At 49.7% G+C, this 15,164-nt stretch overlaps 1 protein-coding gene across 2 annotated transcripts in view; it reads left to right on the forward strand.

Moving 5' to 3' along the window:
• Positions 1-15,032, forward strand: part of SLC39A14 (solute carrier family 39 member 14) — a 45,187-nt gene extending 30,155 nt beyond the window's left edge. The window contains exons 2-9 of one of the 2 annotated variants that reach the window (XM_082655976.1): positions 122-399; positions 2,347-2,533; positions 3,359-3,528; positions 8,052-8,174; positions 8,657-8,845; positions 8,963-9,170; positions 10,527-10,711; positions 12,736-15,032. In XM_082655976.1, the coding sequence (XP_082512102.1) occupies positions 136-399; positions 2,347-2,533; positions 3,359-3,528; positions 8,052-8,174; positions 8,657-8,845; positions 8,963-9,170; positions 10,527-10,711; positions 12,736-12,882 (1,473 nt within the window). In that variant the 5' untranslated portion in view covers positions 122-135 and the 3' untranslated portion in view covers positions 12,883-15,032. Of the gene's footprint in view, positions 1-121; positions 400-2,346; positions 2,534-3,358; positions 3,529-5,576; positions 5,747-8,051; positions 8,175-8,656; positions 8,846-8,962; positions 9,171-10,526; positions 10,712-12,735 lie in introns of both variants that reach the window. The other variant, XM_082655975.1, reaches the window with a different exon arrangement.
• Positions 15,033-15,164: the final 132 nt, after the last annotated feature.

Raw genomic sequence — 15,164 nt, forward strand, 5'->3', positions numbered from 1 at the left:
CCAACTGGATTCAGAGTCTGAAGAGAGACCCTCCTGTTTGGAGCACAGCTGGCGGGTCTGGTGTGGAAGGAGAGGATGGGTGTCCTAAGCCTTGCCCTCACCTGGCCTTCTCCTCTTGCAGCCTCACCTGTCGCCATGAAGCTGCTGCACCCAGCCCTCCCCAGCTGCCTCCTGCTGGCTCTGCTCGCTGTGTGGACAGCTGCTCCTGAGGTTCATGCTGTGTCCTTGGGGACACCCGCCATCAGCGCAGCCTCTTTCTTGCAGAACCTCATGCATCGCTACGGGGAGGGCGACAGCCTCACCCTGCAGCAGCTGAAGGCCCTGCTCAACCACCTGGACGTGGGAGTGGGCCGGGACAATGTCTCCCAGTCCATGCAGGGACTGAGGAACCTTTCGACGGTAAGGCTCCCTGGCTCTGCCCAGCACCGTATCTGTCCTTTCAAGGTTCCCAATCTAGTTGGGGGCAGGCGAGCCTTGATGACAGAGCAGAGGGGCCAATTCTTCCCCTGCGGTCGGGATCAGCTAGTCTGAGTCTCCAGCAGCACCTCCCAACCTCCTACATGGGTGTTTTGAAGCCCTTAGCAAAGGGCAGCCATGAAGTAGGGGCTCTCAGCCCTCCAGACCCTTCCTCAGAACCGCACTGGGATCTCCTGGAACTGCTGGTAAGCTGGAGCTCCCGGGTCAGCTAATATTTCTTATAGAGTTTCTGCAAAGCCCTTTGCCCGTTATCCTAGGTGAGCCTCAAAGTACCTCTACGTGCAGGTGGCAGATCTTCATTATATCCTGTATATACTGAGATACTAAGGGACCCACAGTGAGTTCTGGAGGGACCAGGATTAAGACTCAGGTCTTTTGGCTCCTGGTTCTCTGTTCTGTCTTCCATATCTTCTTGGCTAATCAGAGTCTGAGGCTGTGTGTGGCAGCCAAATATAAGTCAGCCAGCAACGTCTTTGCATATCTACTTTGTTCCCTGTGCTGAGTGTGGTGAGAAATAGAGGAAAATGAGTCATGTTTAGGGAGTTTACTGTTAAGATGGGGAGCTCAGCCAACCAAGAACAGAGTTAACTGATATTCAGATGAAGTGCTAGATGCTGTGGCTTGCATAGTCATTATAGGATTCAGAAATGAGAGAAGCGGGTGAGTGTGCACTAGGTGGTCAAGGAAGCTTCTGTGTGGGGTGTCCTGGAGCTTTGCCTTGAAGGAGAGCGGAGTTTGGAGAGACCGAGTCGCTAGGCTGGGGGAGCCATGTGGCGTGTATGCAGAACCACAGGGGCGTGGTGCACGTCTGAGTCGGAGGGGTGGCTGCCTTGGGGGGCTCATGCAGCCTGACCCCAGAGGCCTCCCGGCTCAGCAGCAGGATCTTGGGGTCACTGAGTCCAGCCCCCAGCATTTTTTTTTTTTAAGATTTTTTTGATGTGGACCATTTTTAAAGTCTTTATAGAATTTGTTACAGTATTGCTTCAGTTTTGTTTTTTGGTTTTCTGGCCGCGAGGCATGTGGGATCCCAGCCTCCCTGACCAGGGATTGAACCCGCACCCCCTGCATTGGAAAGCGCAGTCTTAACCACTGGACCCCATGGAAGTACCAGGCCCAGAAACCCTCACTCGTCGGCACTCCCAGAGGGCTGGTTCCCTCAGAGACAGAGCCACGTAAAACCAAACTCAGCGAAAGACTGACGTGTAACTGTTTAATTAGAAGTAGAATGGCAGTGTTTCATGGGAACGGTGTGTGAGAACCACTTAACCTGATGCTTCCCAAGGGAACTCAGAGCTCATGCCCACTGGGCAGCCCACGCTTGCTCCGTGGCAGACCCTGAGTCTTCAGATTTCCCCCCGCTTCCTTTCCCAATCTCTGCCAACACATCCTGCAGCCTGGGGACATTACTGTATATGGTCCAGGAGACTACTGTTCCTCTTAGACACCTGTGCTCAATAGCTCTGGAGAAGTATGTGAAATCTGCATTTTACTGTCATAGCTCCCTGGGCTGTTGTAATGTGGCCAGATTTGGTATCTGGGAGAAGCTGTATCTTCAGGTATGCACATAGAGGTATGTTTCCCAGAAGCCACACCCTGGTCGTAATGATTGGAATTCGGTTGTTCCCAGAACTTCTAGGTAGCCATTTACAGATGGGTGAGTGGAAGGTATGTATGGGTGGCTGATCTCTAAGATAACTTATCAGTCTTTCAAGTTTAGGGACGACCTTGCGCTCATCCTTGGACATTAGTCTGCAGGTTCCGTGAAATTTGGACAGTTGCATCTTCTGTTTTCCGTCTTGGAAGGCTCATCAGGGGCAAGGTGTGACTTCGGGTCCTAAGAAGCTTTCTGCCCCTCCCACTTGGTTTCAGTGCTTCAGTTCTGGAGACCTCTTTGCTGCCCACAACCTCAGCGACCAGTTGCGGATTGGGGGGCGTGAGTTCCAGGAGTTCTGCCCCACCATCCTCCAGCAGCTGGATTCCCGGGCCTGCTCCTCCGAGAACCAGGAGAATGAGGAGAACGAGCAGACAGAAGAGGGGAGGCCCAGCTCAGTTGAAGGTGAGCCAGCACGGGAAGGCAGGGCCTGGTGTCCGTGCTTGTCTGCATGAGGACCGCTGGGCTGATCAGATAGAGCTGCCCGCTGAATGTTTGACCGGTTATCATCCTCTTATCATCGTTGGGAGGGGCGAGTTGGAGTAATGACTATACCGGTATCTCCTGTACTCCCAAGACCGGTCCAGCACATTGCCAGGCCGGGCAGCGTGGCTGGTGAGCGTTCCGTCGTGGGGCTTTTGGACCAGCCTCGAGGTGCTCTTTTTGGTCACTTTTCCGTTTTGGTTTTCATTAAACTACCAGGGGGCCAACACCTTGATTTTTGAGTTTAGCATTTAAGGCCTTTCACAGTCTGCCCTCGGCCCACTTCACCCACTTCATCCTCCTCCCCCTCCCCTGCCTGGTACCCCTGCTCCAGCCGCAGTGGTTCACCGTGGCCTGTGTGTGCACACGGCTCCCTTGGGCCTGGATCGACCTTCTGCAATCCTGTCGTGCTGGTGTGAGCAGCCTGGCACTTGGTACCTAGCATGTGCCACCTGTGTCACACCCCACGTCATTTCCTGCTGTCGTTATTTAACTCCTGTGGTCTATAGCCTTTCATCTGCCCCTCCATCTGAAAGGTAAGCTGCTTTTGGCTAGCAGCTTTGGTGTATATTTTTAGGCTTCTCCACAGCACCCAGCAAGAGGTGGACTCGACAAGCATTTACTGATGGGTTGGCAGATCTCTTTCTGCCCCAATTGCCGCTGAGTTCAGAACGGGCTGCCCCCCGGCAGCAAGAGTACCTCCACCCTCAGTAATGGAGGCCCTCGTCTGTTCTTGTTCCTCCACAGTGTGGGGCTTTGGTTTCCTCAGTGTCTCACTGATTAACCTGGCCTCTCTCCTGGGAGTCCTCGTCCTGCCGTGCACGGAGAAAGCGTTTTTCAGCCGTGTGCTCACTTACTTCATCGCCCTGTCCATTGGAACGCTGCTCTCTAACGCGCTCTTCCAGCTCATCCCAGAGGTGCAGTAGAAAAGAAACGTGCGCGTCCTGTCTCCCTGGGGCGTCCCCGCCCCGACCCTGTGCTCCAAGGCACCTGACAGCCGCCACCTGAAACATTAACTTCTTCCTCATGTCAAGGGATGCAAATGACTTCTGCCTCTGGATCTCAAGAGCCTCCTCTCACTCCTGGGGCACCCAGGTTTGCCTCTGGCCTCTTCAGGGGATGTCAGATGCAAGGCTCTCAGCACGTGTCCCCCATGCTGGGGACCTGTCAGCCTCCTTCCCCAGTCAGTGCCTTTCCTAAGCCCTGTCGGCAGGGCTGGAAAGGAAAGCAGCCGGTAGTGGCTGTCCCTGCCCTTGGTCCTCCAGACCCCCTCTGTTCTAAGTAGAGGACCTGGCCGTACTCAGGTGTGGCCACCAAGAGATGATCCACCTGGAATGAAGTGGAAGGAAAGAGGTTACCGACTGAAAAGTTGTATTGACCTAAAAAGTACGTGATCCTTTTTTTTTTAAGCAGGCCCTAATCCACAGTATAGAGGGCCAAACATAGAATCAAGACTATTTAATGAAAAAAGCGAAATCAAAATTACCAAATAAAGGAAAGGGACCCACCGTCCTTCACACCTTGCATCTTGACTTTTTCCTGATAGGACTGACTTCCTGGCACCCTTACTTGACTGTTCTGAAATGTTTGTTGATTTTGTTCTTTAATTGTAACCACTGAGGAGCTTAAAAAAATAAGACCCAAGGTGACAGTCTGCCCACCTGTCAGCTCAGGCAAGGGCGTGCAGTGGGGCGATGGGTGATGTGTGGACCTTCTTTGGGAATGTTGATGGCCGCCTTCCATAGGCAGCTGCCTGGCCTTTCCAGTCAAAAGACTCTACGGAATGCCCATCCTTGCCTTGCCTGTTCCCTCTTCATGATGAGGAGAGAAATCTGGTTGAAGGTGAACCATCTTGATGCTATGTCAGAATTCCACATGAATCTAGCAAGCACTTCTCAGGGCAGGCCTCATCTTGGGCTACTTTTTTTTTGGCTCCAGAAATTAAATTTATTAATTTGTTTTCAAGATTGGAAATGAAGTGCTGTGTTGCCTGGTGAATGGGAATACAATAATGGTACATACTCCGCCCCTGGGCTCACAGGGGAGGCCTCATCCTGGCTCACTTTTGTCCTGCCCGGAGTGTGTAACACTGGGAAATGGTAGAGGAAATATTTTTTGACGGGGTGATCTTGGAACTCTGTTCTCTACACTGCAGCCCTCTCAAAGCAAATGGAAACAAACAAATAAAGCAAAACCTGAGGGAGTTCCCTGGTGGCCTAGTGGTTAGGATTCCGGGTTTCCTGTGCCATGGCCCAGGTTCAGTCCCTGGTCGGGGAACTGAGATCCTGCAAGTTTCGGGGCATAACCGAAAATAAAAAGAAAAAACAAAACAAGGTCATAGGAAAAAAACAAAACCTGAGATGTTAAGAGAATGGATTTTGTGGCCATCGGGCCTTACTTGTCCGTCCCTTCTGCCCTGCACAGAGCAGACTGGGTGTGGGGAGTGTCCCATGTGCCTGCATAGCGAGGGTCAGACGTGCCAACACGGCAGCCCAGTGATCTGTCGGTCTCTTCCCCTTGCTCTGGTTTCCTGTTCCCTAGAGCTCTCGAGTCCAAAGTCTGCTAGGCAGCCCCTGGCTAGGCCTGAGCACACCTCGGCTACAGGCCAAGGCAGGACCTGCCCTGCCAGGCACAGCAGCTAGCAGGTGGGACTCAGCAGCCACCAGGCAGCAGGGGCGAGAGACGCGGGGTTCCAAGGCCACCGCGAGTTCCTCCCCGTTTCTCCTGAGCCGATTGAAGGAAATTTCATTGGACTTGAATCACTAACAAATGTTCTGTTTCTCTCTCCCTCCCTGCTTGTCTCTCTGATTTTTCTTGTTTTGCCTCCTTTGTTAATATCCACCAAAACCCCCTCCCACTCTACCTCCCGCCCTCTCCACCTCTCTCCCTGAATGGTGGCTGCCGTGCCGTGGGGCGTTCGCCCTTGTCCCTGTCCTGGGTGGGGCTGGCTCCCCCTCCCCGGCAGTCTGGGGGTACGGTCTCCTCTGTGTGACCGTCATCTCCCTCTGCTCCCTGATGGGGGCCAGCGTGGTGCCTTTCATGAAGAAGACTTTTTACAAGAGGCTGCTGCTCTACTTCATAGCTCTGGCGATTGGAACCCTCTACTCCAACGCCCTCTTCCAGCTCATCCCCGAGGTATGGCAAGCTAGGGCCCTTGCACAGGAGCACGCCGCCTCCTGGGGGATGGCGGGACACAGTGGGCGGGCCCTCCATCTCCACAGAAGGCCTAGAGAGGAGGTCCTCTCCTTTTGGAAAGTGAAGCTAGGATGTAGGCACGAGCGAGGAGAGGCAGCTTAGAGAAGGCTTTGAGAGCTGGTTCAAATCCCAGCTCCACCGGCCACAAGTTCTGTGCCCTTGGGCAAGTCACCTGACCTCTCTGTCCTTCCGTTTCCTCATACGTAAAACGGGAAGAATAAAAAGGGCGGACCTCAGGGTGATGCAGTGAGGGTTACGTGAGTTAATGTTTCTTAAACACCTGGTGCTCGCTATCTGTTGGGTGAACAGAGGTAGTGTAGTTAGGTCACGTTATGGCTCCCAATTTGGAGCTTTAGGCACCAAAAACAGAATCCGTAGGTCTCAATGAAAAGCTCACTTCTCCTCAGTAGGACATTAAATTCTAAAGACAACCTGTCTTTTTTTTTTTTTTGGTACGTGGGCCTCTCACCGTTGTGGCCTCTCCCGTTGCGGAGCACAGGCTCCGGACGCGCAGGCTCAGCGGCCATGGCTCACGGGCCCAGCCGCTCTGCGGCATGTGGGATCTTCCCGGACCGGGGCACGAACCCGTGTCCCCTGCATCAGCAGGCAGACTCTCAACCACTGCGCCACCAGGGAAGCCCGACAACCTGTCTTTTGCATCAGAAAATAAGCTAGAGAGGTATGAGGATTAAATAATGAGCTCTTAATCCATGGAAGGGCCTTTATATAATAGGTGCGCAGTAAAGTTTTGCTGTTGGCAAAATAAAAAAAAAAGAAGAAGAAGAAAAGAAAGAAAATAAGCTGGAGAGAATCCACCAGTCTGACCTCACACATGTTGATGGTACCTTTGCCCCTTCGCCTAGGCTAACCAGGAAACCCTTCATGAGAGAGGAGGAGCCCAGTGTTTGTAAGGCTTAGCAGGGCCTTGGAGGAGTTTCTCATCCCATGTGGTCTCTGCGTAGACCCGCTGATGGCAGGAATCCTGAGGCGCTACACTGTGGGTAGTCTGACGGGCCTGGATGAGCCAGAGGTGAAGCAGAAAGATGACGCCCCGGGCTCCTTAGAGCACTTTGTTTTCCAAGATGCGGTTTTGTGTTTTCTGAGTTGATCCTTAGATCACCTCTGTGATGTGTAGGAAACAAGGAATGTTGTACCCATTTAACAGATACAGAATCTGACCTGCACAAGAGCTCGTATCTTAGTGCTTTTTGTGAAGAACTGTTAGTTGCCTCTTTCCACCCCACTTTTCCGTAAGATGATTGGACTCTCCTGGAAAGTTGGCCAGAATGAGTAATTTCTATTCTAGAACTTGACCTTTAATGTCTCTTAGAAAACTACCCTAAGAGATTGCATTTCGTCCCTTTAAAATAGAAAAGACAAACACTTAGCTTTTAAGCAGCCCGGAGTTCCTGGTACTGGTGGTCTTTTATCTGGGACCTATTCACGAGAAGGCTGGCGTTTATTCGAGAGGCCCATTTCCTATCAGAAAACTTAGGAGCAGGTCAGCAGACACTTTCCCAAGGCCCCCCCCCCGCCCCGCACAAGTCAGGAGCATCACTGAGAATGGAATTCTCCTCATTTCTACTCCTATCTGCTTCCCAATGGATTCTTTTTTTTTTTTTTCCTTCTTTCTTTTGGCCATAGTAAGTGAAGTTTCCAGAAACCAAGACAAAACCCCCAAAATTGACACGTGCAGTCACACAGTCCGCTTTCTTGGCTTTGTGGTCACTGGGAGGTCTGCGGTCAGGAAGATGCCGCAATTCTTACTATTTAACTGGAGAAAGGATTTCCCATTTTAGAAAGTATAACTGTACCATCTCCCTGTGTGTTTACAGGCAGATCAGCCAGGAACGCTATATAACGATGAAAACAAACACGAGTGTCTCCTCCTTAAAGATGGAATCTGCCGGCAGAGTCTGTCCATGTAGCAAAGCTCCAGGAGAAGTGAAGACAGAGTCCTCATTAAAAGTAGAAAGGCCACATCCAAGGCTGTTCTTCCTGAGAGTAAAATTCTAAAGACGATCTGTCTTTTGCATCAGCAAATAAGCTAGAGAGAACCCAGCGGGTCTGGTGATGTGACATTAGGGAAACATCAAGGGTTAGATTTTTGCTGGAAAGGGATTGAGTACATGGCAGAGTTGTCCCGGTCTCTTCCTTTCCTAGAGTCAAGTGGTTAAAGAGATGAGAGGGGACCAGTGAAGATTTTCTATATTCTTAAACTCATTTTGTTTTCTTGGATCCACAGGCTTTTGGTTTCAACCCTCTGGAAGATTATTATGTCTCCAAGTCTGCAGTGGTGTTTGGGGGCTTTTATCTCTTCTTTTTCACAGAGAAGGTCTTGAAGATGCTTCTTAAGCAGAAAAATGAGGTGAGGCCTAATCGTTGGTAAAAGAAGCGCCTCTAGGGAGAGCATCCATCTCATAACTGTGTCCGGTGGTGGTGTTACCTCAGTGCCAACCCAGTGAGCTTACCTGGATCCTCCCGCCATGGATTCAAACCCACAAACTATTTCATGAGTAGATATCTCACTTCACCTCAGGAGGATGTTAGCAGTGGGTGAGGGCGAATCATTAGCCATTGCGAGGAGCAGCTGTAAATGTTCTTTGCTGTGCCTCCTGGCAGGGATGAGTGTTGGCCCTGAGGTCACTCCTCTGAGATCTGTCCCGTGGCAGCACCATGTGCCCTTCGATTCAGCTTTCTCCAACACCTTGCCCTAGGTTTCTGTCCTATTGCCTACTTGTGTTTTCTTGGATGGTGGGAGTGAGGTCTTCCCGGTGCTTGGAGCTCCTGCCGGGTGGGTGGTTTTGGTGAGTGTTGCACTGACCCGACCCCTCCCTGTGGTCCCTCCAGCATCATCACGGACACAGTCATTATGCCTCTGAGACGCTCCCTTCCCAGAAGGACCAGGAGGAGGGGGTGACGGAGAAGCTGCAGAACGGGGATCTGGACCACATGATTTCTCAGCGCTGCAGTGGCGAGCTGGATGGGAAGGCCCCTGTGATGGACGAGAAGGTCATCGTGGGCTCCCTCTCTGTCCAGGTCAGTGGGCCATCCACTGCTGGGGGGGCAGGGGCCCTTAAGTGGTAATGGCCTTGATGACTCGGGCCTACCTTGAAGGTCCGTCGTCCACCCTTTGACAGGGGGGCTTTCTTGCAGGACCTGCAGGCTTCCCAGAGCGCCTGCTACTGGCTGAAAGGTGTCCGCTACTCTGACATCGGCACACTGGCCTGGATGATCACCCTGAGCGACGGCCTCCATAACTTCATCGATGGCCTGGCTATTGGTGCCTCCTTCACCGTGTCTGTCTTCCAAGGCATCAGCACCTCGGTGGCCATCCTCTGCGAGGAGTTCCCACACGAGCTAGGTAAGTGTGCTCACACCCCGCCCCCCAGCCCCTTCCGCTTGTGCCGACTCCTCCCCCCGCTTCAGAACACACATTATGATTAATGAACACATTTTCTATGCTATGTGAAATCAAACCACTAATTCTCAACAGCTGAGTTAATAATTGAACATTGATCATTGGACGGGACTTCCCTGGCTTTCTAATGGTTAAGATTCCACACTTCCACTGCAGGGGGCACGGGTTCGATCCCTGGTCAGGGAGCTAAGATCCCGCATGCTGCACAGCATGGCGAAAGAAAGAGAGAGAGAGAGAGAAGGGAGGGAGGGAGGGAGGGAGTGAGGAAGGGAGGAAGGAAGGAAGAAAGAAAGAAAATTGATCATTGGAAATGATGGCATTTTTTACTGGGATGGTTGTTTCCCCATAGTCCCATAACCTGTGGCTGTTTCCTCACCTCTACACTGGGCTTAATACTGGTACCTACCTCGTTGATTCATCGTAAAAAGCAAAAGGAAAAAATAGTGAAAAGGACTTACTGCGTGCCGTACGCTATTCTAAGTGCTCAATATAGGTTATCTCTTACATCCTATTAATCTTCCAAAGGCTGAGATGTATGTTAGAAGTCTGGTGGGTAGAAGAAATAGATGAACCAGGGGCTGGAAGGTCCTTGGTTTTATCAGAGGGAGAGTGTAAAAAGCCTAGACTTTTTGAAGACTCAGACACTCAAGGTCATGTCCTGGCTTTGCCATTTATTGGCTTGTGACTGGGCAAATTACTATTTCTCTCGGTCTCAATTTTGTTTTCGAAAAATACCATTCATTACAGTTTTGAGGAAGGAAGCTCCTTCTGTTTCACCATCAATCAAAAGAGAAATGAGGGCTTCCCTGGTGGCGCAGTGGTTGAGAGTCCGCCTGCCGATGCAGGGGACACGGGTTCGTGCCCCGGTCCGGGAAGATCCCACATGCCGCGGAGCGGCTGGGCCCGTGAGCCATGGCCGCTGAGCCTGCGCGTCCGGAGCCTGTGCTCCGCAACGGGAGAGGCCACAACAGTGAGAGGCCCGCGGACTGCAAAAAGAAAAAAAAGAAAGAAAAGAGAGAAATGAGACCATTGCTAGATGGTTTTCTCTTTTGAAAATCCTGTGCATTGTTTTCAGCCTCTAGGCTGGTTGTACGCTCCCAGCCTCACAGATGGAGACAGCTCCTCGGCGTGGTGGTGAAGGGGGCCCTAGTCTTGTCACCGTGATCTCCAGTCTGGGGCCATCTTGATTTTCACCCACACTCCATCCAGCGTTTAAGCATGTCCTCATCAAGCTGTGTGTCCCACGACCTAGTATGAATCTTCTGTCCACACCCTCCCCTCTTGTTGTCCCCACCATAGGAGACTTTGTCATCCTGCTCAATGCCGGCATGAGTATCCAGCAGGCTCTCTTCTTCAACTTCCTCTCTGCCTGCTGCTGTTACGTGGGCCTGGCCTTCGGCATCTTAGCTGGCAGCCACTTCTCTGCCAACTGGATCTTTGCCCTGGCTGGAGGAATGTTCTTGTATATTTCTCTGGCTGATATGGTAAGTCTTCCATAGTTTTAATGCCTTGTAGGCAAAACTGGATCGGGTTATGAAATTCGTTGGATTGGGAGGACAGCTAAGGGGCATTAGTTAGTTTTTTTGTTTTTAAAATTTATTTATTTATTTATTTATTTTTGGCTGCATTGGGTCTTTGTTGCTGTGCGCGGGCTTTCTCTAGCTGCGGCGAGCGGGGGCTACTCTTTGTTGCCGTGCGCGGGCTTCTTGTTGCAGTGGCTTCTCTTGTTGTGGAGCACGGGCTCTAGGCACGCGGGCCCTAGAGTGTGGGGGCTCAGTAGTTGTGGCTCGTGGGCTCTAGAGCTCAGGCTCAGAGGTTGTGGCACACGGGCTTAGTTGCTCCATGGCATGTGGATCTTCCCGGACCAGGGATCGAACCTGTGTCCGCTGCATTGGCAGGTGGATTCTTAACCGCTGTGCCACCGATAATAACTTTATTGAGGAATCAAGTCACATGCCACACGATTTGTAAATAAAAGTGTACTGTTCAGTGCCTTTTAAGGGGACATTAGATTTCAAAGGATGAAAGGCCTATGTTCCTTTAGCATATGTCCTTAAAGAAAATGATGTATCTCAACTCCGGGGTCCTTACTTTAAGTATTACAGAATAGAGACTTATAGATAAAGAATGGGGAAGGGAGGGAAGGAAGGGAGAGGAAATTACCCATAATTATTCTCCCCCAAAATAACAACACTTGGGTTTGTTTCTTTTTCATCTCAATGCATTGTGTTTGTTTTTAAATAACTCTAATCACATGGAGTACACAATTTTATGTCCTGGTTTCTTTTTTTTTTTTTTTTTACTTACTACATCCTAGACATTTTTCATGTTGCATACTCTTTAAAAGCATCCTTTTCTCATTATCAGTAGTATTTGGTGAGGGGATTTACCTTCTCCAGAACAAGAATTGCTGGTTCAGAAGGGATGCGTGGTTTGAGGTTTTAATATGTATCGCCAAATTGCTTTCTAAAAAGCTTACCCTCCTTTAATTTACATCATTAGTGGTGTCTGAAAGTGTACATCGTACCCGCTAACGTTTGGTATAACCGTTTAAGTAGTTTTGCGTTTGCTAGTTTAATACCTGATTTGTTGCATCTTTATAACTAACAAGGTTGATTTCCTTCCTTGTTGGCATGACGGTTCTTTGGCAGGTTTGCATGAATTATTTTCCATATCCTCGGAAAGCAGTTTTTTGTTTTTGTTTAATATTTATTTATTTATTTGGTCATGCTGGGTCTTAAGTTGCAGCAAGCGGGCTCCTTAGTTGTGACATGTGGGATCTAGTTCCCTGACCAGGGAACGAACCTGGGCCCCCTGCACTGGGAGCACAGAGTCTTAACCACTGCGCCAGCAGAGCAGTCCCGGAAAGTAGTATTTTTGATGAGATGATGAGAGCACTGACCACCATGGTCCATCCTCAGCCCATGGAAACATCTTAGATTCTCTCCTCCGGTGGGTGGCCCTCCCTGGGGTTAGGGTATTTTTGTCACCTGCCTTGCTGGCCAGCAGCAAGAGGCCTTGAGTCACGGCAATGCTTAGTTCCATTCTCTGGCCCCTTACATGGTTGCTGAGTTTCCCAAACAAGCGACAACATTCTGATAGCAAAAAGACCTTTTGATGTGTTTTTAAAGATCACAGTAATTTTTAGCAGAGTGGTTATTTTTAGTCCGCATCTAAACACATCCAGGGTTACATGCACGTGTCGTACTTTGTTTCACTTCCATAGCTGTAAAGCAGTGGTAACCACCTTGGAGAAAGGCTCTAACGTTTAAGTTCTAGAAGTTAGTGCTGTTGATTTTCTTTGTAAACCAATCGTATATTATATATCTTAATTATAACTATTATAATCATATATTTATACTAATGATTGTGGTGGCCTTATAATGCAAAAATATAATAATAGTAAATGTTGTAATAATTGTTAGGTAATATACATATGACTGAATTGTCCTGCACTTAAACGTTAAGAAAGGAACTGCGGCTCTCGTGTTCTTTTCTTCTTCCCCAGTTCCCTGAGATGAATGAGGTCTGCCAAGAGGATGAAAGGAACGGCAGTGTCTTGATCCCCTTTGTCATCCAGAACGTGGGCCTCTTGACTGGTTTCAGCATCATGCTGGTCCTCACTATGTATTCGGGACAGATCCAGATCGGGTAGGGCCCTGCCAGGAGCCGGCGGGGTTGGCAGTCGGGCCCTTGGCCGCTGATCCCTGGCCCGAGGACTCCTCATCCAGGAAGCACCTCGGAAGAGGCAGTTCTATTAAAAACTGTGACATGGAGACTGTATCCCTGCATTCAAATGTTAGCTGTTTTTAAAATGCTGTATCCTAGGAATAAGCTGCCCTGGTAACCAGCCTCTAGGTAGTGCCTCTCCCCCTTTCCTCTTCTTTCTCAGAGTGATTCTGGAACTGAATGCAGCTTAAAAGACAAGACTTAACTTTTTTCTCTGGTTGCCCTGGCCTCTTTCTCTTCCAGCCAGCACTGAGACCTTTTGAATCCTTTGCCCGACAATGCAAAAAGATAGCCAGGGCTCACAACTTGGCTAGAAATATCAGGAGGTGAATCTATAGTTTGGGGCCCACAAATCTAAATGTGTTTCCTCGGCCTCAAGGTGACCCATTTTTAAGCGAATCCGCCTATTTTTACAGAAAAGGTATAGAAGACAGGAATCCCTCTTATTCTTTCAAAATCTGTTCAGTTGCCTATTCTTTCAAAGAGAACTGAAAGCTGGAAACAGATGAGAAGGGCGGGAGGGAGAGGCAAGGATCACCCTGAGATGGGGGTGTGTGTCTTGTCAGGGTGGTTACCTGTTCCCTCTGGGATGCTTGGCACCGGTTCTGCACCTGGTGTTTCGTGGCCGTCCAGGTGAGCCAGCAGGTAGGTTCTGTTGCCTGAACCTCCCCTCCTTTTGGATGAACACTGGCAGACTGGAGGGCAGAGAAGAGAGACCTGTGAGAAATCCGTTGGCTTTGCTGTGATTTCCACCCCCATCTCCCGGGAGACTCCCTGGAAGCATATTCTAAGCACATTGACGGTGCCCGTGTCAGAGGGCAGACTGCACAGATTTACCTCCCTGGTCAACAGTTGTGCTGACAGGTGGCAAGCTGACCTACAGAATTGGAGTGCAGCTTGTGGTCTTCTTGACAAGGGTAATCAGAAACGGAATCAGCGCAGGCAACATTTAGGGTTTACTGATTCCATAAGTAACAGTGATAGAACTCTGAGATGGAAGATCCAGAGCTTGGATGGGGGCATCCCTGGGGTTTGCAGAATAGAGGACCCATGGGTTCTGCTGCACCGTCTGGGGTTCCCCCTTTCTCCCTCACCCCAAACAAGCAAGGGTGAATCCTGTATTGAACTGAATAGGAATTGCTCTAACTCTCTTCAGAAAAACGGATTGATAGACTTGTGTGTGAGACCGTAGGCCAGCCGCCGGCCCTGTGGAGCCCTCTCGTCAGAGCTCTGGCTTCGAGGGGAGCTAATCTCCAGGTTCACTAGGTGAATTGCTTTATTATTATCATATTGATAATGTGAGATTCTTTAGCCACTCTGGGGAGCCGACCTCTCCAGAAGCCTTCCTCAGTGGTGCCCACAGTCGCAGCCCAGGGGCTGTGTTCGCAAACCGACTTGTGCATGTGGCTGACGAGTCCTGGTCCGTCACCACCACCCGTTAGTTTTTCCGTTCTGACAGGAAAACTTTCCATTCTACGGTAGTTAAAAGCAGCATCTACTCTGGCTTTTTTCCCCTCCCCGCCTCCCCCCACCCCTTGGGAAACATCCGTCAAACCAGGACTATTCTTGAAAAGAACATGAGTGGGAAAACCGCTGGTGATGCTTTATAAGTTTTTCTCATCTTGCCTGTTGACTTTGATAGATTTGAGAATGGGCAGAAGAAGGAGGAAAACTCAGTTCTCACGATTCTAGGTGAACTATCAGGACAGACTCCTGGTAGGATTATGGTCCAGTTTTTACCAAAGAACCAATTCCTTGAATGTTGGGATCTAACTTTTTATATTGTCATTATTATTGTCATTGTTACTGTTTTAAAACAATTCTTTGTCTTTTCTGTTTGATTTCCCTCAAACTGCTTTCAGGAGCTAGCAGGAAATAACTCAAACCTTAGGACTTCAGAAGATTTTGCTTCCCCTAATTCACATGGATGTATTAAATTTATAATTTTAGCATCCCCTATAGATCTGTCATTCATTACAAATATTCTTGGAGTAGAATCCTAAGTAAGAGTTAGTGGGTTTCTAGTTTTAGGAGAAGAGCTCAAAAATGTAACCTTGAGCAAATTAAAAACTAAAATATGAAGTAGCAGGGTGCCTTCCCTTCTCATGCACACCTATATTAAGAGCTAACTTTCCTTTCACAGACAGCTGCCTCAAAGGGAAATTCTCTTCAAACTAATTGGTCCAGAGGCCACTCCTAGTTTGAGCT

This window comes from Grampus griseus, assembly GCF_964374135.1.
Source record: "Grampus griseus genome assembly, chromosome: 6".
Classification (NCBI taxonomy): domain Eukaryota; kingdom Metazoa; phylum Chordata; class Mammalia; order Artiodactyla; family Delphinidae; genus Grampus; species Grampus griseus.